At 44.8% G+C, this 25,205-nt stretch overlaps 1 protein-coding gene and 1 long non-coding RNA gene across 7 annotated transcripts in view; both read left to right on the top strand.

Annotated features, from left to right (window-relative positions):
• KIF15 (kinesin family member 15) overlaps positions 1–4,079 on the top strand; it is a 74,105-nt gene extending 70,026 nt beyond the window's left edge. Inside the window, exons 33-35 of the mRNA XM_067753821.1 lie at positions 2,651–2,816; positions 3,055–3,186; positions 3,517–4,079. Of these exons, the coding sequence (XP_067609922.1) occupies positions 2,651–2,816; positions 3,055–3,186; positions 3,517–3,567 (349 nt within the window). The 3' untranslated portion in view covers positions 3,568–4,079. The remainder of the gene's footprint in view (positions 1–2,650; positions 2,817–3,054; positions 3,187–3,516) is intronic.
• A 14,955-nt stretch (positions 4,080–19,034) lies between these two features.
• Positions 19,035–25,205, top strand: part of LOC137232263 (uncharacterized) — an 86,802-nt gene continuing 80,631 nt past the window's right edge. For all 6 annotated transcript variants that reach the window (XR_010946929.1, XR_010946928.1, XR_010946927.1 and 3 more), the window contains exons 1-3: positions 19,035–19,234; positions 20,844–20,990; positions 23,840–23,980. This is a non-coding gene — a long non-coding RNA (uncharacterized lncRNA). The remainder of the gene's footprint in view (positions 19,235–20,843; positions 20,991–23,839; positions 23,981–25,205) is intronic.

The raw sequence follows: 25,205 nt of genomic DNA, 5'->3' as shown, positions 1-25,205 counted from the left end.
ATACAAGTAAAATTTTATTGGAAATGCATCTCTCAATGCATTTTATCTTAATGCTTTTTCTTTAATTAGCTCATTCTGTTGCACTTAATTCTGGAATCAGACAGTATTCACTATCAATTCTGTTCTTACTTTTTTGTTTTTATAGATATAAAGGCTGAGAAATCTTATTCACATACTAAGTAAATAACAGTGGAAGTTTTGTTAGAATATTGTCCTTCAATTATTTGAACTCTATCCAAGTTAATATGCCAGAAGTTACATAGTGATATGTCATCAAAAATTCTTTTTAGGGACTTCCCTGGTGGTCCAGTGGTTAAGACTCTGTGCTTCCACTGCAGGGGACATGGGTTCGATCCCTGGTCAGGGAACTAAGATCTCACATGCCGCATGGTGTGGCCAAAAAAAAAAAAAATCTTTTTAATGATCAGCTGACAAAGACCACCCAACTTGTGAAAGATTTGTTACTCTGTTATTGAGTCATTTGCACCATAGAATCATATACTTAATAGAATATAGGTGTGGAACAGAACTTTGTTCAACACTTTCATCTGCATTTGAGCAGTTTGGGGACTGGTTCCTTGCCAGTTAGCTGTAGGGCTAGGACAGAAATCTGGATCACTTACAGGATCTATGAGAATCCACCTGTATAGTTTGTAGAAGTATAGATAATACCCATTTGAGACCTTCTAGCAAAAAGAATAAAAGCTATCTAAGCTGATACGTAATTTATTTCATGATCTAGTAACCAGTGCTACAGTGTCCCTGGGACTACAGGAGCCCACACTGTTGCAAGTGAAGCAACCTCCAGAAAAGGGCACACACGGTTTTATCAGTCCCAGCCTACAGTAGCAATTTTAAACATTGCGTTAGCCACACGTGTATGTGGCAGTGCTTTTAAAAAGCTACAAAGAACTGAATACCAAGCCAACAGTGGTGTAGGCAGATGTTTAATTTCACATAACAAGAGGTCTGGAGGTGCATTGACTCAGTGATGCCATCACTGACCCAGACCCTTCCCATTCTTCTGCTTTTGCTACTCTTGCTTGTGGCCTATTGACTACAAGATGGCTGCTGCAGCTCCAAACAACATAAACAGGATCACAGCTTGCAGTGTTGTGGGTTCAAAAGGACTTTCTTTTTTCAGGGAAAAAACCTCCCAGAAACCCTCAAGATTCATTGTGTCTCCTTATCCAGAATTAGCATGCCTGCAGGGCAACCTGAGAAAACCAGTATCTGGCAGTGGGGTAGAGATAACCATGGTTTTAGCTCAGACCAGTTATTATTTACTAATCTTTGGGAACTGGGTGTGCTTCTCCTCTCCCTTTCTTGTCCTCTGAATAAACTGAGTTTTTATAAAAAGCAAGGGGTTGGCTGTTGGGTAGGCAGCTGCAGTGTCTGCCATGCCACAAAGCCTTTTCATGAAATGAAAGCAAAACACATAAGACAAAAGCAGAACAGCTCCAGATGAATTGGGAGAACATCAGTGCCCTCACTCCCACACTGTCCTCCTGAGGTTCCACAGAATGTAGTCTGAAAACACCGCCCAAGAAATTGTTGGCCTTAAGTGGTATTTTTAATTCTGTGTATTACATCACTTAAATCATCAGCTTTCTATTCCATATGCATTGTAAAATAAATAAAAAACATTTGTTTCTTTGGGGAGCTTATAGGATTCAGTTAGTTTTGTGAAATTCTATATAATTGTTTGGTAACCCTTTTTTTTTTTCCCCTTTTGAACACTATTCTTTTTTTTAACATTTTATATTGGAGTATAGCTGATTAACAATGTTGTCTTAGTTTCAGGTGTACAGCAAAGTGATTAAGTTATACATATACATGTATCTATTCTTTTTCAAATTCTTTTCCCATTTAGGTTGTTACATAGTATTGAGCAGAGTTCCCTGTGCTATACAGTAGGTCCTTGTTGGTTATCCAACACTGTTTTAAATATAGCAGTGTATACATGTCAATCCCAAACTCCCTAACTATCCCTTCCCACCTCCCTTTCCCCCGGTAACCATAAATTCATAATCTAAGTCTGAGTATGTTTCTGTTTTGTAAATAAGTTCATTTGTATCATTTTTTTTTAGATTCTGCATATAAGTGATACCATATGATATTTGTCTTTCTCTGTCTGACTTAACTTTACTCAGTATGACAATTTCTAGGTCCATCCATGGGTAACCCTTCTTTTTAATGTTTATTTTCAATTGATAGTTGCATAAAGTGTATACATTCTAAATAGCACATCCTTGAAGAAATGACTAGTGTCCCACCATCTGAGAACCAGTTTTTGAAACCAGAAATGATTACTCTAAGATATGGGGCACTGAATAAACCATGCAGACTGTAATAATGCTTAAGTAACAGTTTGCTCTGAGGGCTAGATCTAAAAGTTTCCATTCTAAATTTTTGTTGTGTAAAAAACGGTTTGTGGAGCTTTCCAAAATGAAAGTTTTGGGTAAAACAACCATAAAAAAAGTGTATCTGCAGCTCTTGCCGTCTTCCTGTGCTGTCAGAAAGGGGAGGGCTGAATATTAGTGATACTTTCAAATAAAAATTCTGGGCTTGGGTGGCAAGTGTCTGATTTGAGTACTGTTTTATAATTACGTGCCTTTGGGAGACCATAACGCTATAGTTACTGTTACAGCCTAGAACAGCTCCAGAGTGCCCTTCAGAACAAAGAGACGGACTACGTTACAATGACTGAGGAAGTTGAACGAGTTAGAATGTTGGAGTCTAAAGCGTTCCAAGAAAAGGAACAACTAAGATCAAAGCTGGAAGAATTGTATGAAGAAAAGGAGAGAACGTGCCAGGTGCATTTGTGTGTTGGTTTTTATTAACAGAGCCGATCAGCATAAGTCTCCTGGCTGTGATTGGGCATCCTGTGGTTCACAGTTGCTCCGGTGCACACAAAGATGTGTGGTCACGAAAGCTGGGAACCTGGGCTCTGTCTCTCCCTCCCTGTGCTCTTGGAAGGCACGAAATAATGTTATTTTAAAATAAAAATTAAAAGCAGCTCATTTACCCTTCCCTGGATTGATTTACCTGCAGGAGATGGAAATGTTAAGGAAGCAGGTGGAGTGTCTCGCCGAGGAAAATGGGAAGTTGGTAGGTCACCGAAACCTACATCAGAAGATCCAGTACGTTGTGCGGCTAAAGAAGGAAAACATCAGGCTTGCTGAGGTAAACTGAAAATTGTGCCGAATAAACTCATTCTGGTTTTTAAATGATGATTTAGTTAAAATTTAATTTAACTATTGAATCACTTAACTGCTTTCTTCAGGGAACCTCCTGAATTAAAAAAAAAAAAAAATTCAGCCATTGCTATTGTAAGCATAATTCAGTCAGTTATCATACACATGAGATTCTTGTTTACTGTTAAAGTAGTTTACAAACGGAAAATTATAGTCGTAGTTTGAAATTTAAAGTTAATGAATGCCAAGAATAACTCTTCCTGCAAGCATTAGAGCCTTAATTTTTTTTCTTTTCCTTTTCTTAAAAATTACTGACCAGGAGTCAGAAAAGTTGCGTGCTGAAAATTTATTTTTAAAAGAAAAGAAATGAATGAATCATAAGGATCCCGATCAACTACCTACCTTGTTTGGAGACTTCTTTCCCTCTTATAGAAGTAAGACCTCTCCTTGTGCACTTAGCAGAGCTGAATTAAGAGCCACGACTATTACCTGTGTATGTGGGGGTTGGGGGGCTGACCCTCAAGTTTCTTATGAACTCTCTGCACCTGTGCACACCTGTGGCAGCCCACAGCCTGCAGTTAGAGGTTACCGTTTCAAAGCTGTAAATATTGAGAAAACCTTTTGTCTTTTTAAAATAAAAGCCCGTAGCTGCAGTTTTACAGTGGATGTCGGCCAGATTATTTTTTTCCTTCAGTACTGCCATAATCTCCTTTGAGTCTTGCATCAGAAGCTCCAACAATATGCAGGTTCCAAAACTTACAGTGAGGTTAGTGATGGTGCAGTGTGCATGAATAGCAAACTTGTTAATATAGATTATTTTTGTATTCCTACTTGAAGTGTTCTCATGGGCCTTTTTTATGACTGTTAATATGGCCATTTTTCGAAATGTAATAAAATCTTTTAAAAATAAATTGTTTAATAAGGTGATTTATATTGTTCATTCACCATATGCTTATTGAGCAACTATTATATGCCAGGCACTGGTCATCAGTGAACAAGGCAAACAGAAACCCTATCCTCAAGGAACTTCTGTGTATCAGCACTTCATTCTTCCTTATTGAGAGTAATATTCCATTGTAAGGACATGCCACATTTTATTTACTTACCATTCGATGGGCATTGTGTTACCAAACCAAACTGGGGTCCATTCACCCTCGTGCAGCCAATCTACTGACACCGTGTTTGTGGGGTTTTTTTGTTTTTTGTTTTTTTTGGCCGTGCCGTGTGTCTTCTGGGATCTTAGTTCCCCGACCCAGGCCACCACAGTGAACGAGCCAAGTCCTAACTACTGGACCGCCAGTGAAGTCCTTCAGCAAAGCATTTTTTTAATTAATTAATTAATTTACGTATTTATTTATTTTTGGCTGTGTTGGGTCTTCGTTGCTGCGTGCAGGCTTTCTCTAGTTGTGGTGAGCGGGGGCTACTCTTCATCGTGGTGCGTGGGCTTCTCATCACGGTGGCTTCTCTTGTTGCGGAGCACAGGCTCTAGGTGCGCGGGCTTCAGTAGTTGTGGCTCATGGGCTCAGTAGTTGTGGCTTGTGGGCTCTAGAGCGCAGGCTCAGTTGTTGTGGCACACGGGCTTAGTTGCTCCGCAGCATGTGGTATCTTCCCAGACCAGGGCTCGAACCCATGTCCCCTGCATTTTCAGGCAGATTCTTAACCACTGTACCACCAGAGAAGTCCAGCAAAGCATTTTTAAAGGCAAGATGGTACTTCCCTGGTGGTCCAGTGGTAAAGAATCTGCCTTACAATGCAGGGGACATGGGTTCGATCCCTGGTCAGGGAACTAAGATCCCACATGCCATGGGGCAAATAAGCCCGTGCACCACAACTACTGAGCACCTCAACTAGAGCCTGCATGCTGAAAACTACAGAGCCCATGTGCTCTGGAGCCTACATGCCACAAGTACAGAGAGAAAAACTGGCACGCCACAACTAGAGAGAAGCCCACGCGCCACAACAAAAGATCCCGCATGCTGCAACTAGGACCCGGTGCAGCCAAAAATAAATAATAAATAAATCCTTAAAAAAAAAAAAAAAAAAAAAAGCAAGTTGTGGGAGAGGCATCTCAGGGTTTGTGATAAGTTCGTGCCCAGTTCTCTGACTGGTTGATGGTGAGGTAACAGGGCAGTGTCACAGGGGTTAACACTATCAGTCCTTAGGTCTGGGGGCTATGCACTCAGGGTTATCCAGTAATTAACTTCTTCCATTCGGTGGGGGTTTTAGCATCTATAAAACAACTCAGAGAATGTGCCATCAGATACTATTATCTAGGTGCTTAGAGAGGAGCTAAAGCAGAGGAAGTGGAGGAAGGGTCTGTCCCAGGAAGGCCCTGTAGGGTCCTGCTCGGTTACAATTTGAACTGTTGGCAATTTTGGGCTACTATGGATAACTGTGCTCTAAATACTCCTTGCTATGAAAATGTTTCACATCTCTTGAGTAGATACCTAGGGGTGAAGTTGATCTCAGGTGGCCTCGGCCTGCAGCGGCTTGAAGCAGGATTTCAGTTCCCCAGCCAGAGGTTGAAGTCAGGCTGCAGCAGTGAGAGCGCTGAATTCTAGCCACTAGACCACCAGGGACCAGTGACCAGTCACAAGGCCCTGGCCTGTCAGCAGTGTAGAAATGAATTTCTACATAGAGTCAGAAAGTAGTGAAACAAGTAAAGCATTTATTAGGAAAAAGAGTACATGTGGATAGACACATGGGCGGGCTCAGAGAGAGAGTCGTGCTCTCATGGTAGTTTGAATCACTTTTATGGGGCATTTCTTCTGGTTTTCCTTGGCCAGTCATCTTGCTTTGCCTGGTTCTGAGTCCATATTTGGTATATCTCAGTGTCTTCACCATCTTGGAGAGGCAGCAGCGGGCAGTGGCTTGAAGCAAGATCTTAGTTCTCTGCCCAGGAATTGGACCTGGGTAGCCTGGATGAAAACCAGGAATCCTAGCCATTAGTCTACCAGGGGCTAGAGGCTGGAAGCTAAATTCCCCTGGCCCTTGCCTCCATTGAAAAATGCATTTCTCAAGGAGGCAAAAACTGCAAAAACAGGTACAAAGTTTATTATTAGAGACACAGCACAACAAGTGGGAGAGCACACAGAGAAACAGTTTGTTTAGTTAAGACAAGCAAGGCACAGATGCACACCCGGAGAGAAAGGGTGTGGGCGTCCCCCCTAATGAGGAGGAGTACAGTAAAGAGGCAGTTAAGTCATTTATATAGGGCAGTTCTTCCGGGTCTTTGTTTGCCTTTGGCCAATTATCTGGTTTCTTTTTCCACACCTGACCTGCCCTAGGACCCTCCCTGACATGCGTGCACAACTTTTTTCCAAGATAGATTCCAGCCCAGAGACCTTGGCATCACCTATTATGGGGTGGCGCCCCCTCCTTTTTAACCCCCAAGGAGCCTTTCTGCGCATGTGCAGTGTCTCCCTTGCCCCAAGGATGGGGAACATGTGACCTCTCGATCCTTTACTCAGTGTTTAGCCTCTTTCTTTCTCCGCTGTGACTGTTATCTTAAAGTGTCCTCATGAGACAAAGTCCCGTTATTTACCCTGTTGCTGTTGTTATTGCTATCTCGTAGTGCAGACAGGAGGCTGGTTGTAAATACCTAGCCTAGAGCCCACCTGCCTCCTTCCTCAGGAAATGTAAACAGGAGGCCAGTTGTAAATGCCCAGCCTGGAGCCCAGCTATCTCCTGCCTCACTCCCATGTGTGCACATGCATCTCTTAGCCAAGGTGGATTCTAGTGAAGAGGCCATTGGGTAGCTTGACATCACCTACTATAGGGTGGTGCCCCCACCCTTTTTGACCTTCAAGGAGCCTTTCTCTGCACGTGCGCACGTGTGTGTGTGTGTGTGTGTAGTTGGGATGGTCTCCTTGACTTCGAGAATGGTCTCTTATCTGGGAAGGGCTTAGCTTCTCCTCTCTCCTGCTGTTTTGGAGTATCTGTCCACAGGGGACACACTCCAGCTGCTCACCCTGGGGCCCATCTATCTCCTGCCTCAAAATCGCTGGATCCTTTCAGCCTCTCACAAGTTCTCCCCATTACTTTTCGGCAGCAGCACCATGTTCCTTATCGGGAAGGGACCTTGTGTTGTGAGACAACTCATGCAAGCGGTTTGCATCGTGCCTGGCCAAGGAGGGCAGTTTTGGTCAACAGTTCCCTCACACAACCGTTCTTTCTCCTGAGAAATGGACTCGGCTTCAGAGAATGCACATCAGAGATGAACCTAAAACCAGGGTCCCCAGCTATCTGCATAGAATGAGGCCTGGGCTTCGTGAATATATATATTTTTTCCTTTTTCTTTTTGTGAGTGTGTATGTGTATACTTCCTTGTGTGATTTTGTCTATGTAGCTTTGCTTTTACCATTTGTCCTAGGGTTCTGTCTGTCTGGTTTCTTTTTTTTTAGTATAGTTTTTAGTGCGTGTTATCACTGGTGGATTTGTTTTTTGGTTTGGTTGCTCTCTTCTTTCTTCCTTTCCTTTTTTTAAAATTTTTATTTTAATAACTTTATTTTCTATTATCTTATTTTTTCTTTCTTTCTTTCTTTTTTTCTCCCTTTTCTTCTGAGCTGTGTAGCTGACAGGGTCTTGGTGCTCTGGCCAGGTGTCAGGCCTATGCTTCTGAGGTGGGAGAGCCGAGTTCAGGACTTTAGTCCACAAGAGACCTCCCGGCTCCACATGATATCAAATGGCAAAAGCTCTCCCAGAGATCTCCATCTCAACGCTAAGACCCAGCTCCACTCAATGACCAGCAAGCTACAGTGCTGGACACTCTGTGCCAAACAACTAGCAAGACAGGAACACAACCCCACCCATTAGCAGAGAGGCTGCCTAAAATCATAATAAGGTCACAGACACCCTGAAACACACCGCCGGAGGCGGTTCTGCCCACCAGAAAGACAAGATCCAGCCTCATCCACCAGAACACAAGCACCAGTACCTTCCACCAGAAGCCTACACAAGCCACTGAACCAACTTTAGCCAATGGGGACAGACACCAAAAACAACGGGAACTACGAACCCGCAGCCTGTGAAAAGGAGACCCCAAACACAGTAAGTTAAGCAAAATAAGACAGAGAAACACAGCAGATGAAAGAGCAAGGCAAAAACCCACCAGACCAAACAAATGAAGAGGAAATAGGCAGTCTACCTGAAAAAGAATTCAGAGTAATGATAGTAAAGATGATCCAAAATCTTAGAATGGAGAAAATACAAGAAACGTTTAATAAAGACCTAGAAGAACTAAAGAGCAAACAATGATGAACAACACAATAAATGAAATTAAAAATTCTCTGGAAGGAATCAATAGCAGAATAACTGAGGCAGAAGAACGAATGAGTGACCTGGAAGATAAAATAGTGGAAATAACTACCACAGAGCAGAATAAAGAGAAAAGAACGAAAAGAATTGAGGCCAGTCTCAGAGACCTCTGGGACAACATTACACACACCAACATTCGAATTATAGGGGTCCCAGGAGAAGAAGAGAAAAAGAAAGGGACTGAGAAACTATTTGAAGAGATTATAGTTGAAAACTTCCCTAATATGGGAAAGGAAATAGTCAATCAAGTCCAAGAAGGGCAGAGAGTCCCATACAGGATAAATCCAAGGAGAAACACCAAGACACATATTAATCAAACTATCAAAAATTAAAAACAAAAAATATTAAAAGCAACAAAGGAAAAACAACAAATAACATACAAGGGAATCCCCATAAAGTTAACAGCTGATCTTTCAGCAGAAACTCTGCAAGCCAGAAGGGAGTGGCAGGACATATTTAAAGTGATGAAACGGAAAAACCTACAACCAAGATTAGTCTACCCAGCAAGGATCTCATTCAGATTCGACAGAAAAATTAAAACCTTTACAGACAAGCAAAAGCTAAGAGAATTCAGCACCAGCAAACCAGCTTTAAAACAAATGCTAAACGAACTTCTCTAGGCAGGAAACACAAGAGAAGGGAAAGACCTACAATAACACCCAAAACAATTAAGAAAATGGTAATAGGAACATCCGTATCGATAACTACCTTAAATGCAAATGGATTAAATGATCGAACCAAAACACATACACTGGCTGAATGGATACAAAAACGACCTGTGTGTACGTTGTCTACAAGAGACACACTTCAGACCTAGGGATACATACAAACTGAAAGAGAGGGGATGATAAAAGATATTCTATGCAAGCGGAAATCAAAAGAAAGCTGGAGTAGCAATTCTTATATCAGACAAAATAGACTTTAAAGATTATTACAAGAGACAAAGAGGGACACTACATAATGATCAAGGGATCAATCCAAGAAGAAGATACAACAATTATAAATATATATGCACCCAACATAGGAGCACCTCAATACATAAGGCAAATGCTAACAGCCATAAAAGGAGAAACCGACAGTAACACAATCATAGTAGGGAACTTTAACACCCCACTTTCACCAATGGACAGATCATCCAAAATGAAAATAAATAAGGAAACACAAGCTTTAAATGATACATTAAACAAGATGGACTTAACTGATATTTATAGGACATTCCATCCAAAAATATAAAATACACTTTCTTCTCAAGTGCTCGTGGAACATTCTCCAGGAAAGATCATGTCTTGGGTCACAAATCAAGCCTTGGTAAATTTGAGAAAATTGAAATCGTATCAAGTGTCTTTTCTGACCACAACGCTATGAGACTAGATATCAATTACAGGAAAAGATCTGTAAAAAATACAAACACATGGAGGCTAAACAATACACTACTTAATAACGAAGTGATCACTGAAGAAATCAGAGGAAATCAAAAAATACCTAGAAACCAATGACAGTGGAGACACGACGACCCAAAACCTATGGGATGCAGCAAAAGCAGTTCTAATAGGGAAGTTTATAGCAATGCAATCCTACCTTAAGAAACAGGAAACATCTCGAATAAGCAACCTAACCTTGCACCTAAAGCAATTAGAGAAAGAAGAACAAAAAAGCCCCAAAGTTAGCAGAAGGAAAGAAATCATAAAGATCAGATCAGAAATAAATGAAAAAGAAATGAAGGAAACAATAGCAAAGATCAATAAAACTAAAAGCTGGTTCTTTGAGAAGATAAAATTGATAAACCATTAGCCAGACTTATCAAGAAAAAAAGGGAGGAAACTCAAGTCTAGAATCAGAAATGAAAAAGCAGTAACAACTGACACTGCAGAAATACAAAGGGTCATGAGAGATTACTACAAGCAACTCTATGCCAATAAAATGGACAACCTGGAAGAAATGGAAAAATTCTGAGAAAAGCGCAACCTTCCGAGAATGAACCAGGAAGAAATAGAAAATATAAACAGACCAATCACAAGCACTGAAATACAGACTGTGATTAAAAATCTTCCAACAGACAAAAGCCCAGGACCAGACAGCTTCACAGGCGAATTCTATCAAACATTCAGAGAAGAGATAACACCTATCCTTCTCAAACTCTTACAAAATGTAGCAGAGGGAGGAACACGCCCAAACACATTCTACAAGGCCAACATCACCCTGATACCAAAACCAGACAAAGATGTCACAAAGAAAATTACAGGCCAATATCACTGATGAACATAGATGCAAAAATCCTCAACAAAATACTAGCAAACAGAATCCAACAGCACATTAAAAGGATCATACACCATGAGCAAGTGGGGTTTATCCCAGGAACGCAATGATTCTTCAGCATACGCAAATCAATCAATGTGATAAACCATGTTAACAAATTGAAAGAGCAAAACCATATGATCATCTCAATAGATGCAGAAAAAGCTTTCAACACCCATTTATGATAAAAAAAAATCCTCCAGGAAGTAGGCATAGAGGGAACTTACCTCAACATAATAGAGGCCATATATGAAAAACCCACAGCAAACATCATTCTCAATGGTGAAAAACTGAAACCATTTCCTCTAAGATCAGGAAAAAGACAAGGTTGTCCACTCTCACCACTATTATTCAACATAGTTTTGGAAGTTTTAGCCACAGCAATCAGACAAGAAAAAGGAATACAAAGAATCCAAATTGGAAAAGAAGTAAAGCTGTCACTGTTTGCAGATGACATGATACTATACATAGAGAATCCTAAAGATGCCACCAGAAAACTACTAGAACTAATCAATGAATTTGGTAAAGTAGCAGGATACAAAATTAATGCACAGAAATCTCTTGGATTCCTATACACTAATAGTAAAAAATATCTGAAAGAAATTAAGGAAACACTCCCATTTACTATTGCAACAAAAATAAAATACCTAAGAATAAACCTACCTAAGGAGATAAAAGACCTCTATGCAGAAAATTATAGGACACTGAAGAAAGAAATTAAAGATGATACAAATAGATGGAGAGATATACCATGTTCTTGGATTGGAAGAATCAACATTGTGAAAATGACTATAGTACCCAAAGCAATCTACAGATTCAGTGAAATCCCTATCAAACTACCAATGGCATTTTTCACAGAACTAGAACAAAAAATTTCACAATTTATATGGAAACACAAAAGACCCCAAGTAGCCAAAGCAATCTTGAGGAAAAAAACAGAGCTGGAGGAATCAGGCTCCCAGACTTCAGACTATACTACAAAGCTACAGTAATCAAGGCAGTATGGTACTGGCATGGAAACAGAAATATAGATCAATGCAACAGCATAGAGAGCCCAGAGGTAAGCCCACGCACATATGGTCACCTCATTTTTGATTAAGAAGGCAAGAATAGGGCCTTCCCTGGTGGCGCAGTGGTTGGGAGTCCACCTGCCGATGCAGGGGACATGGGTTCGTGCCCTGGTCCGGGAGGATCCACATGCCGTGGAGCGGCTGGGCCCATGAGCCATGGCCACTGAGCCTGCACGTCCAGAGCCTGTGCTCAGCAACAGGAGGGACCACAACAGTGAGAGACCCGCGTACCACAAAAAAAAAAAAAAAAAAGGCAAGAATATACGATGGAGAAAAGACAGTTTCTTCAGTAAGTGGTGCTGGGGAAACTGGACAGCTACATGCAAAAGAATGAAATTAGAACACTCCCTAACACTATACACAAAAATAAACTCAGAATGTATTCAAGACCTAAATGTAAGGCCAGACACTGTAAAACTCTTAGAGGAAAACATAGGTAGAACACTCTATGAAATACATCACAGCATGGCCCTTTTTGACCCACCTCCTAGAGAAATGGAAATAAACACAAAAATAAAAAAATGGGACCTAATGAAACTTAAAAGCTTTTGCATAGCAAAGGAAACCATAAACAAGACCAAAAGACAACCCTCAGAATGGGAGAAAATATATGCAAATGAAGCAACTGACAAAGGATTAATCTCCAAAATTTACAAGCAGCTTGTGCAGCTCAATATCAAAAAAACAAACAACCCAATCCAAAAATAGGCAGAAGACCTAAATAGACATTTATCCAAAGATGATATACAGATTGCCAACAAACACATGAAAGGATGCTCAACATCACTAACCGTTAGAGAAATGCAAATCAAAACTACAATGAGGTATCACCTCACACCAGTCAGAATGGCTGTCATCAAAAAAAAAAATGGCCATCGTCAAAAAATCTACAAACAGTAAATGCTGGAGAGGGTGTGGAGACAAGGGAACCCTCTTGCACTACTGGTGGGAATGTAAATTGATACAGCCACTATGGAGAACAGTGTGGAAGTTCCTTAAAAAACTAAAAATAGAACTACCATATGACCCAGCAATCCCACTACTGGGCATATACCCTGAGAAAACCATAATTCAAAAAGAGTCATGTACCACAATGTTCATTGCAGCTCTATTTACAGTAGCCAGGACGTGAAAGCAACCTAAGTGTCCATCAACAGATGAATGGATAAAGAAGATGTGGTACATATATACAATAGAATATTAGCCATAAAACGAAAGGAAACTGAGTTATTTGTAGTGAGGTGGATGGACCTAGGGTCTGTCATACAGAGTGAAGTAAGAAAGAAAAACAAATACTGTATGCTAATACATATATATGGAATCTTAAAAAAAAAAAAAGGTTCTGAAGAACCTAGGGGCAGGACAGGAATAAAGACACAGATGAAGAGAATGGACTTGAGGACATCGGGAGGGGGCAGGGTAAGCTGGAACAAAGTGAGGGAGTGGCATGGACATATATACACTACCAAATGTAAAATAGATAGCTAGTAGGAAGCAGCTGCATAGCACAGAGAGATCAGCTGGGTGCTTTGTGACCACCTAGATGGGTGGGGGTGGGTGGGAGGGAGGGAGATGCAAGAGGGAGGAGATATGGGGATATATATATATGTATAGCTGATTCACTTTGTTATAAAGCAGAAACTAACACACACACACATTATAAAGCAATTATAATCCAATAAAGATGTTAAAAAGAATTGCTGGGTCATCTGGTGAATATGTGTTCGTCTTCTTTTTAACATATTGTCTAACTTTTCCAAACAGACCATTTGGCTGCACTATTTTATGTTCGCAACAGCAGTGTGTTCCAGTTTTTCCATATCTTCACCAACACTTGTTACCGTCAGGTTTTCCTGTAGTCATCTTGGAGGGTATGAAGTGGCATATCACTTATATTTTCCTAATGACTAATGACATTGAATACTTTTTACATATAGTAGTCAGCGATAAAAAAAGAGACAAACTGATACATGTTCCTACAACATGCAGGAACCGTGGGGGTGTGGGGGGAGAAAAAAGCATGCTAAGTGAAAGAAGCCAGACCCAAAAGACCACATATTGTATGATTCCATTTATGTGAAATTTTCAGAAAAGGCCAGGTGATAGAAAGCAAATCACTGATTGCTTGGGGATGGGCACAAGGGAAACTTCTTTTTTTGCTGTGCTACACGGCTTGTGGGATCTTAGTTCCCCGACCAGGGATTGAACCCGGGCCCTCAGCAGTGAGAGCGTGGAGTCCTATCCATTGGACCTCCAGGGAATTCCCACAAGAGAACTTTCTGATGTCGCAGAAATGTGGTTTTCTTTTGCAGAAATGTTTTAAAAGTGTTTTGTGGTGATGGTCGCACAACTCTATAAATTTATAAAAATTAAACTACATTCAAAATGGGTTAATTTTGGGACTTCCCTGGTGGTCCAGTGGTTAAGAATCTGTCTTCCAGTGCAGGGGACATGGGTTCAATCCCTGGTTGGGGAACTATAGATCCCACATGGCGAGGGGCAACTAAGCCAACGTGCTGCAACTACTGAGCCCACATGCTCTGGACCCCAAGAGCCACAACTGGAGAGAAGCCTGCATGCCACAACGAAGAGCCCAAGCACCACAATGAAAGATCCCACGTGCCGCAATGAAGGTCCCGTGTGCCGCAACTAAGACCTGATGGAGCCAAATTAAAAATTTAAAAAAAAAGGCAAATTCTTAATGAACTGATTCAGGAAATGAAAAAAAAATTTTTTAAGTTACTTTTATGGTTTGTAAATTATACCTCAATAATACTGAAGAAAAACTATTTTAGAAAATTAATGCATAGTTGAACTTTCAAGGAATAGTAATAGTAAATCCCTAAGAGCCAGAAATGAACAAACTGAAATTCAGTGTAAGGTAAAGAATAGACACTGACTGCCTTGGAGGTAGGAGAAGGTGGTGCAGTGAAGCTGGTAATAAAGAGGCTTGGATCTTATCACCTCGTGAAATAAAATTCATATTTTATGGCAAGACAAGGAAAAACAGCACTTCCTGGTGGCACAGTGGTTAAGAATCCACCTGCCAATGCAGGGAACACAGGTTTGACCCCTGGTCTGGGAAGATCCCACGTGCCGCGGAGCAACTAAGCCCACGCGCCACAACTACTGAGCCTGCATTCGAGTCCATGAGCCACAACTATGAGCCTGTGTGCCACAACTACTGAAGCCTGTCTGCCTAGAGGCTGTGCTCTCAACAAAGAGAAGCCACCACAACAAAGAGTAGCCGCTGCTCGCCACAACTAGAGAAAGCCCATGTGCAGCAATGAAGACCCAACACAGCCAAAAATAAATAATAAATTTTTAAAAATATATACATAAACAAAAAAATCTTCTGTGCCCTTTGGCCTCCTCTCTCCCCTGACTCTGCATTTTTTTTTTTTTTTTTTTTTTTTTTTTTTTGCGGTACGCGAGCCTCTCACTGTTGTGGCCTCTCCCGTTGTGGAGCAGCCTCTCACTGTTGTGGCCTCTCCCGTTGTGGAGCACAGGCTCCGGACGCGCAGGCTCAGCGGCCATGGCTCATGGGCCCAGCCGCTCCGCAGCATGTGGGATCTTACCAGACCAGGGCACGAACCTGTGTCCCCTGCATCGGCAGGCGGACTCTCAACCACTGCGCCACCAGGGAAGCCCTCCTTGGTTTTTAGATGCATCACTCCAATCTCTGTTTCCATGGTCACATGGCATTCTCCCGTCTGCCTTTTCTAAGAACACTAGTCAGGTTAGGGCCCACCCTAATGATCTCATCTTAATTTGACTACATTTGCAATGACTCCGTTTCCATATAAGGTCACATTCACAAGTGCTGGGGATTAGGACTTCAATATCTTTTTAGGGGGCACAATTCAACCCATAACGTCACTCACAGCAAGGAAAAGGAGATAAAGCTTTAGGCCAGCTAAGGACAGGGAGCTAGAACTGAAAGTTTTACAAAAAGCCAGAACCCAAGGAGTGCAGGGATCTTAGTCATCCTGGCAATTCCGCTGCCTGGAACAGTCCTGATCCTGAGTACGTATGTGCTCATTTGTTTAACTGGGCAAAGAACGGACACAAGTTGGAAGCGTAAAGAAGCCCCTGTGTCCTTGTCTTGTTGAAGTGAGGTTTTTATTTTCTGACAAACAAGGAAAATAAAGGAACAATGAACAGGCTAGAGAAGCAGCATAAATTGGCCTGAAAGAGTTAATCAATCCTAGTTTTATTTTAACTGTTACGGATCTGTAGTGTCTGTAATTAGCTTTGTCCTTCACAAAGCTAACCTCTAAGACTCTCTGACTCTGTGAATTACATCCTGCCCCTGGTATATACACCCCCTACACTCCCTTGTAACAAATAACCCCTTGGAGTGTTCTGCATTTCAGCAAGAAGGTCCTGGGCCAATAACCCAGAGATGAACAGACCCAATTACCCGGCTGCCTGACGCCAGCTGTGACCATTTTGAAATAAAGCAGAGAGAAGAAGAATGCAAGACCTTCACTACTTTGATCCTTATCACCTACCCCAGACTGCAAGCCCCACCTATAAGACATTTCCTGATTCCCCAGGGAGGAGGGCACAGTTCTTGAGGCGCCAGCCTGCTATGTTCTCTCTTTGCTTGGCAAAGAACAAAGCTACTCTTTCTTTTTCCTCCAAAACTCTGCCTCTGTATTTCTATTGAGTGTCTGTGCAGAGAGCTAATATTTTGCCATCAAAGTGAGGGGAGGAAGAGACTGAGGTAAGGTTGGAGAGAGGGCATAAAAGAGACAAGACAGACTCCCAGATGGTGCTAGGTCATCACAGGCCACACCCATCCCTCCTGTCTCATGGGGAGGGGGGTGGGGAACTTCACACATTTAAATTCCCTCCTTGGCCCCTAAGGCCTCTTAAATTTGTGACTTTAGGCCCTAAATTTGAGGCAGAGTCTGAATGGGTCTCCCAGAACTCGATAGGTCATCTTTTGTCCACAAGCCATCTTTGATGTCTGTTTTCATTGCTTTTTAAATAAATGTGGGGACTTCCCTGGTGGCGCAGTGGTTAAGAATCCGCCTGCCAATGCAGGGGACACGGGTTCGTGCCCTGGTCCAGGAAGATCCCACATATTGCAGAGCAACCAAGCCCGTGCACCACAACTACTGAGCCTGCGCTCTAGAGCCTGTGAGCCGCAACTACTGAAGCCGGGGCGCCTAGAGCCCATGCTCCGCAACAAGAGAAGCCACCACAACGAGAAGCCTGTGCACCACAACGAAGAGTAGCCCCCACTTGCCACAACTAGAGAAAGCCTGTGTGCAGCAACAAAGACCCAATACAGCCAAAAATAAAATTAATTTTAAAAATACCATTAAATAAATGTGGGATGAGGTATTCCTTCCCCTTCACACTCCCAGTTAAGGGTGCTCTAGTTAACACCATGGTGCTGTTAGTAAGTTTTTTAATTTTATCTTTTATAATCAAATCATAGTCTGTTCACTCAAACTTTCGTAGCAGGACAGGAGCCGGTCACAATATTGGGCACTGTGGCAGAACAAAGAGAAAACATGCATAACATCTGCCTGATGGAGCCCAGTTAGGGAGGCAAGTATGTTGCAAGGCGTGTGAGTGTGCTGAGGGCAACGATTAATCACAGACTTGCTACTCAGTGTGGTGTGTCCCCCGTCCCCCGTCCTCCCCCCACTCCCCCTACCACCTGCAGCGTTAGCACCATCTGGGAGCCTGTTAGAAATGCAGAATCTTAATCCAGCTCCAGACCTGAGTCAGGATCTTCATCTTAACAAGATTGCTAGCAGGTGATACGTGTGCACATGGGAGCTTTTGTCCAGGAGGCAGAAATTACTTCCTAGCTGGGTGTCCAAGGATGGTATCAATTCAGCCATCATCACCAGGACAAGGCCCTGTGCTGGGCACTGGGGACCTAGAGAAGAAAGAAACATGTCCCTGCCCTCAAGGAGCTCACAGGCTAGCAGGGAGGCAGACAGACAACCACATGAGTGGTGTAAAGGTAGGGGAGTAGCAGAGTCTGCTTTACAGAGGAGGTGGCTCTGAGATGCTCAACCTCTAATGCTAGTAGAGGCATCATTTGTTCTAAGAAAACTTATAAAGCAGGCACAGTTGATCCAGCACAGCACCACTGAATTTCCTGTCTGTTCCAAGTAAGGTAAGAGCTTTCTGATGGGATCATCTTTGCGCTGGGGTTCACACAGCTCTTTGCAAAGTGGCACAGTGCCTCTCAGAGCCTCGCTTTTCACAACTACAAAAATTGGCCAGTTTGAAATTTTAATAGGAGTTATCAGGGTTATCCATGCTTTCACTGGAGCCACAAAGCCACGTTGTGAGAGGATGGCACGTAAGTACTAACATGAAAACTTACTGAATGGAAAAAAACAATGCTGCTGGACAGTATGTGCACTATGAGATCATGTTTAGAAAAATAGTCCCATACATGGTATATGCACTATTTTTTAACGTGTGCTATATATAAAACTATACATGTAGAAAAAATACTGTAATAACTGACTTTCCTGAAGAGTGTAATTGGCCTTTATACACTTGAACAGCACTTCATTTTCAAAGAAACGTACTACTTAAACGAAAACATTTTAAAAGTAAGTACATTGGAAATTGGAAGTAATGTTAATCCCAATTATCTGAGTGGAGTGATTATGGATGAAATTTTCTAATATACTTTCTAAATTTCTTGCAATGAGCATATATCCATCAGGGCCTTTTGAATTGTCAGAAGCCCTAACCCTAGCCCACTTTCTTGCTGAGTCTGCAGGTCTCTGGCGCCCTCTGCCGAAGTATCTCTAAGGTGCATGTCGCTCTCCTGGGGGTCTTGTTAAAAAGTAGATTCTGTTTCAACGGGTGTGGGGCGGGAACTGGGAGTTAAACAGATTCCCAGGGGACCCGATGTTGGACCACACCTAATGACAAGGATTGAAACTGCTAGGCCACGAAGAGTTAGTCTACATCAGCAACCACAGTACCACCGCCACTGTCAGCCTTGGACATCGGTCCAGGACTGAGCCAGGGAAAGCCTAAACCTAACGCGCAAAGAAGCCAACGCCGGGAGAAGGAGGCCTAGGACTCTGCCGGCGGCCCCGCCCCTCTAGGCCCTCGGGGAGCCTCTATTGGCCACCGCACCCACGTGAGCGTCGCGTCACGTGAGGCCGCAGTCCAACGCTGAGTGTGCTGCTCCGGGGGTCCGTGGCTGGCGCAGCGGGCTTCAAGGTGGATTGTCACAGGCCGAGAGGGGCAGTGTGTGCGCAGCCGCCTGCACCGACGTCTCCGCCAGCTTCCATCCGCCTCCCCAGGCCAACTCGCTGCGGCGCCGCGTTTGGGGACACCTAAAATCTGTTCTCCGATTGGGTTAGTTCGCTTTTGGGGAAGATGCACACCTCCTACATCCACTCTCTACCTTTTTTAAAAAATATGTATTTATTTATTTGGCCATGCCGGGGCTTAGTTGGGGCACGTGGGATCTTTTTAGTTGGGGCACGTGGGAGCTAGTTCCCGGGGCCAGGGATTGAACCCAGGCCCCCTGCATTGGGAGAGTTTTAGCCACTGGACCACCAGGGAAGTCTTCTCTATCTCTCATTTTGACTGAGAGAAATGTTCTGGACATTCCTCCCAATGCTGAGAACTCCTGAACTACCTCCCCATGTCTGCTAAGGTGTACGTCTTTGCCGCTTCCATCCCGAGTCACAGGCCAGCTTCTGCTTGTTAAAGAGGTTTCATTGCATCTGCAACCCAGGGTTAGGCCCTGACCTAAGAATCAGTAGACAGGCTGATTCTTTAGGTGTAAGCCTATTTAGGGCTAACTCAGTGGGAGCTGCCATGCTTGCGGTTGGTATCCTGCTGGCTGTAATTGTTGGAGTAAGTGGTCCAACGTAAGATGAGTGACTGTGAGCCATGAGGTTTTTCTTGTCTTCTCAGTTGTGCAGCGGACCTTCATAAGCCTTTACATAAGCAGGCTGGCACTGGCATATACAGTGCTTCTGTGTAAATCACGCAGAGACACTCTTTCCTCAAGACACTATATATTCAGTTGCTGGGAAACTGTTAACGAGAAATGAGCGTATTAGGTTTAGATGGAAACCATCCCCAGAGGAAGCAGCTCTGTCTGCAGGCAGGTTTAAAACTCAAAACCAAGGAAGGGGTCTGCCTATCCTTTGTGTAGGAGGCTTCTGAAGGTCCTCTCTTCTCTCAAGGCTCTCCTTTAAAAAAGAAAGAAATCTGCAAGTTCTCCACGTGATGCTTGGGGTCGCCCTTCAAGTAGTCCCAGGTGTGGTTTCCCCAGGAATGGCTGTGTCCTGGTTCAGAGCAAGGAGCCACACTGCCTGGGCTTGAATCCTGGCGGCTCCCCCCAGCTGTAGCACTTTAGGCAAGTTACTTAATGCCTCAGGATTTTTATCTGTAAAATAAAGTTAAGGAATAAATGCAAATGTACTTAAAACAATTAGCAGAGGGCCTGGCTCAGAGTAGAAGCTCAAGAATGCCCGATGGGACCGGCCCGAGTGGGATGCAGCCTTCACAGCATGGCGGGGAGACGGGACTTACACATGCTTTACCTGCTCCCGGGAAGGGAGGACTCTGCCCCCGATTTACTCATCCCTCCTATCGAGTAATAAGTACTTGGCCCTCCGGGATTGAACTTCAAGCCTTGGTCACTGTGGGGGCAGTAAGAGACTGGTGTTCAATAGAAAATAACTGGATAGGAATTCGCATTTGACCTCGGCCCAAGGTCACATGGCTGGCAAGATGGCCAAATATGGGTCTTCTCTGAGGTTGTTTCAGGTGTAAAGTGGGTGTGCGCCCTGCTGAGGGTTAAGTGAAGCCCTGTGCAGGAAAGCTCTGAGGACCCCCAGGCTGTGGTGGCCCGGCTGCCAGCAGTAACCATGACCCTGGCTGCTGTGAGGGGTCTGCCGGTCATGCTGCCCAGGGCTGGCCGTGGCTGCAGTGACACTTTCTCCTGCAGGTGAACGTGGGCTTCTGCGTCTTAGGCATTATTGTGATGGCCGCCACCAATTCTCTGATGTGGACGTTCTTTAGCCGGGGCCTCAGTGTCTCCATGTCTTCAGCCATTGCATCTGTCACAGTGACTTTTTCAAATATCCTCAGCTCGGTGAGTAGCCTGAGCGTACAGTTTCTCTGTCCCAAACCTGGGCTCTGGGAGGGTTCTGGGTGGGTTGTCCTTGGGCAACCCCTGCTTCTACATAGGAGAAGGGCCAGGAACTGAAGCAGAGGTTGGGCTGTGTCTTGACTCCTGGTGGCTGCCCCTCTAATCTCTAACTTGGAGGAATTCTCAAGTTAGATGGGGATGAAGTCCAACTGTCAAAAGCCTACTTGCTTGCTGCTCCTCAGGGGTCTGTGAACTCAGGCAGGAGCTGTGGAGGGTCGAGGTTCTTCTCTCCCAGGTGGGGCTGAGCCACTCAGCCCTGCAGTCCAGGCAGGGAGGACTTGGTGGACCAGTTGTGTGCTGGGCCTGGCTGCCGGCCTCTGCTGGGCTTTCTTGTGCACTTTGCTCGGTCCGATGCTGTGAGGAGGTACCCTCCCCACTTCTCCAGGTGAGATACGCTGAAGGTAACAGATGGGTTTCAGGCCCAAGACTTCCAGCGCCAGACCTTCCCTCCCGCCCTAGGAGGGCACTCAGCCACAGGGGAGTCATGTGGTGCCCACCCACTGTGGTCGCATCCTGTGGGCATGTGCCTGCCCAGCCTCACAGCTGTCTCTGTCCTGCAGGCCTTCCTGGGTTTTGTGTTGTATGGAGAGTGCCAGGAGGTCTCGTGGTGGGGAGGAGTCTTCCTCATCCTCTGCAGACTCACCCTGATCCACAGGGAGCTCCCACCACCCAGGAAGGCTCTCCCACACAAGCAGCAGTAGCGCCAGCGGGCTGGGCGGACCCGCTGGAAAGAGCGATGGCGGCTCAGGCTCGGGTTGGCGTGTGGGGACTGCTTCTCAGGGCGATCTGGGTGTGCAGCCTTCTGACCCTCGGCCAAAGAGAGATGCTTCCCAGGGAACCAGGCCTGTGACCGAGCAGCCTTGCGGGTGGACAGCTCCGACTTCGCAGCAGTGTTCTGCCCGAAGCCTTCTCGGTCCGTCTGCTCGGTGCTGTTGATTCTCACGCTCCACAACCCACCCAGTGAGCCATGGCAGGTGTGGGAGACCCTGGGGTTGGTGGGCTTCCTGTATGGACTTGAAACCATGCTGTAACTGCAGTCCTGTTGCCTAACAAAGGCCAGTCATGGGATTTTGGAATCAGTGACTGGTGGGGCTTTCGACAACTTCACACTGATATGTCAGGCCGTCAGTGTCATGCTTCTGGATTATGGCAAGAGAAGGAAAATTAGATTAATAAATACCTTTTTTGTAAGTTAAAACTGCCAGGTGTGGAATCTTAATTCTTTCCTACTTTTTTCCTTTCCTAAGTTTTTGGAGTAAGAGCAGCCAGGGTGAGCTGCAATTCCCGGAGGGGGAGTTGAAACTCCTCCGCTTCCAGACCTGCGGCCTGACTGCTCTCTGCCTGCGTGGTTCCTTCCTGACTTCACGCAGGCTGTCGCTCTTCAAATTCAGGAGCATGTGTCCATTCTCTTGGTCCCAAGGAGAAAAGCTTGACCTCACTTTGGGGGCCTAGTTTTATTTTACTTATTAGGAAAGGAAACTGGCCCAGAGGTTGCTCCCACCCCCTCATGTTACCTCTTCTGCCTTTTGGTCCCATGACATTTTTGTATCTTATGCCACGTGAATCTAATTCCTAGTTCAAAACAGTCTGTTTGCTGCCTGCACCCTCTCCCCGTGCATAGCTTCAAGTGCGATGCTCACCTGCCCCAGTTCCCCGGGGCTCCCCTGGCTATCGGAGAGCCCTCTCAGCTCTCCTGAGCCTGACTGCCGGCCTCAGGAGGTCTCCTTTCACATCCCCTGCAGGAGAGAGGGCCTTCTTAGCCGCGAGGCTGGGGGAGAGAAGGGTCGTGTCCAGCTGGCCCCTCCTCCCCATGCACATAGCACCTTCATTGCTCTCCTTCATTACTCGTGGCAGTGGCCGGGTGCTCTCCAGAGCTGTTCTGTGACTCCCAGTGACTTTGCTGTGGCCCAGCCCCCTCTCCAGCTGCTCCCTTGCTGCCTCCTTCCCTCCCCCACTCACCGTGCCTGAGTCACCCACACGTCTGCATCTCAGCAGTTCTCGAGGCCAGCACGGCCAGTCGTGCCTCCCTGCTTTTGTGCCTGCTTTTCCCTTTGCCTTGGATTCCCTCCCCCTTCCCCTGTCCCTGGAAAACTCCTTCATATCCAACAGGGCACAATTTGCTGTGCTTTCTGAGCTCCCACAAGGGCCAAGGCCAAGCTGTGAGTCACAGAATGATAATTGACTAGCCCCACTTTGACACATTGAAGCCTCCCAGCCTCACTGGGAAGGGAGGTACTCTTGTTACTCTCATTTTAGAGGTGAGCAAACTAAGGCTCAGAGAGGTTGGGTCATTTGCCCAAGGTCACACAGCTAATGAATGCCCGAATCACTGTGTGACTCCAGGGTTCGGCTCTTAATCCATATAAGCATCCTGCCTCCCCCTTCAGCACGTTAAAGCCCCGGAAAGGTCCTGTGGATGAGGAGCCTGTTTTCCAGTGTCTAATAGCACTCCCCAAGTCTCACCTCCTACCCCTCTGAAGGTGATGCTCCCTGGAACACTCTTCACAACTCCATGATCAAATCTGACCCCATTATTCTACCTGTGAGGAAGATGAAGACCATTCAAGGCTCTGCAGGGTGTGTTCACATATGTGAGTCAGGCACCCTGCCAAGGCCAGACGTGAAGACTGCTGAGAGCTGGTGGCCGGGCCTCCCTGAGCAGTTCACGAATAGGGCAAGAAGAGGTCCATCTCAAAGCAGACGTTGTCCTGAGGGGACCCAGCCTCCCATCCAGACGCCTGCTGGATACATAAAGATGCTTGGTGCTGACCCAACCCTCTCACTCTCAACAGATGTGCCTGCAGGAGACCACGGGACACAATGAGATGTTTGTCTAAGAGGAAGGTTTGTCATTTTTCAAAAAGCAGAGAGACACGTGTCTCCACCTAAGAAGATGAGGAAGTGTTCACTGTGTCTCTTTACTCATTTCAGAGGTATCGTATCTTTTTTTTTTTTTTTTTTTTTTTTTTGCAGTACGCGGGCCTCTCACTGCTGTGGCCTCTCCCGTTGCGGAGCACAGGCTCCGGACACGCAGGCTCAGCGGCCATGGCTCACGGGCCCAGCTACTCTGCGGCACGTGGGATCTTCCCAGACCGGGGCACAAACCCGTGTCCCCTGCATCGGCAGGCGGACTCTCAAGCACTGCGCCACCAGGGAAGCCCCAGAGGTATCGTACCTTTATACGAGAATGAACTGTGTATCTGTATTTGTCTTTCTGGTGTGCACCCTGGATGATGGGTTGGAGTTTGTTTGCTCTGGAGCTGACAGTTTGACGTCCAGGTTCAACAGCCAATAACCTGATTAGTGTTACTAATTTTTTTTCTGGTTTTAAAATTTTACTTATTTTTTTAATGTGTATAATTCAGTATTTTGTTACTATATTCACAAAGTTTTCAACCATCACCACTGTCTAATTCCAGAACATCTTACCACCACAAAAAGAAACTCCCACACCCATTAGCAGTCACTCTCCATGCCACGGTACCCCAGCCCCCTGGCAATCACATCTGTTTTCTGTCTCTATGAATTTGCCTGTTCCGGACACTTCATAGGCGTAGAATCATACAGTATATGGCCTTTTGCGTCTGGCTTCTTTCATTTAGCATAATATTTTAAAGGCGCATCCAGGTTGTAACATGTATCAGTACTTTATTTCTTTTCATGACTGAATGCTATTCCATTGTGCGCAGGTACCACATTTTGTTTAGCCATTCACCTTGTGATGGACATATGGGTTGTGTCCACTTCGTGGCTATTGTGAGTAATGCTGATAAGAATATCTGTGTACACGATTTTGCGTGGACTTGTCGGATTAGAAATGAGCTTATAGCTTCTGATACAAGAAGACAAGATTTTGCTCCTGCAGATCTGTGGATGTGGATTTACTAACTCCTCCTCGTCTCCACAAGAAAGGGAGGAAAATGTATCAGGATGCAACGTCTTTATGATTTAGACAGGGCCTCGCCTCCCTTCTTCCTCAGAACCGGGAGATGCTCACAGAGCTTGGTCGGGGGCAGGTTTGAATCCCCAAAGCAATGCTGATGAGGCTCTCCTTCCAAAAGAGACTACCAGCTTCCTTTGGAAGAAGAGGACATAGTTTTCCCCCACCTCTGGGAGGCGCACCCGTGCCATCAGCACACAGCGACTTAGGCCCTACTG

The sequence above is a fragment of the Pseudorca crassidens genome, chromosome 10 (assembly GCF_039906515.1).
Source record: "Pseudorca crassidens isolate mPseCra1 chromosome 10, mPseCra1.hap1, whole genome shotgun sequence".
NCBI classification, from domain to species: domain Eukaryota; kingdom Metazoa; phylum Chordata; class Mammalia; order Artiodactyla; family Delphinidae; genus Pseudorca; species Pseudorca crassidens.
This window is presented reverse-complemented; position numbering and strand designations above follow the sequence as displayed.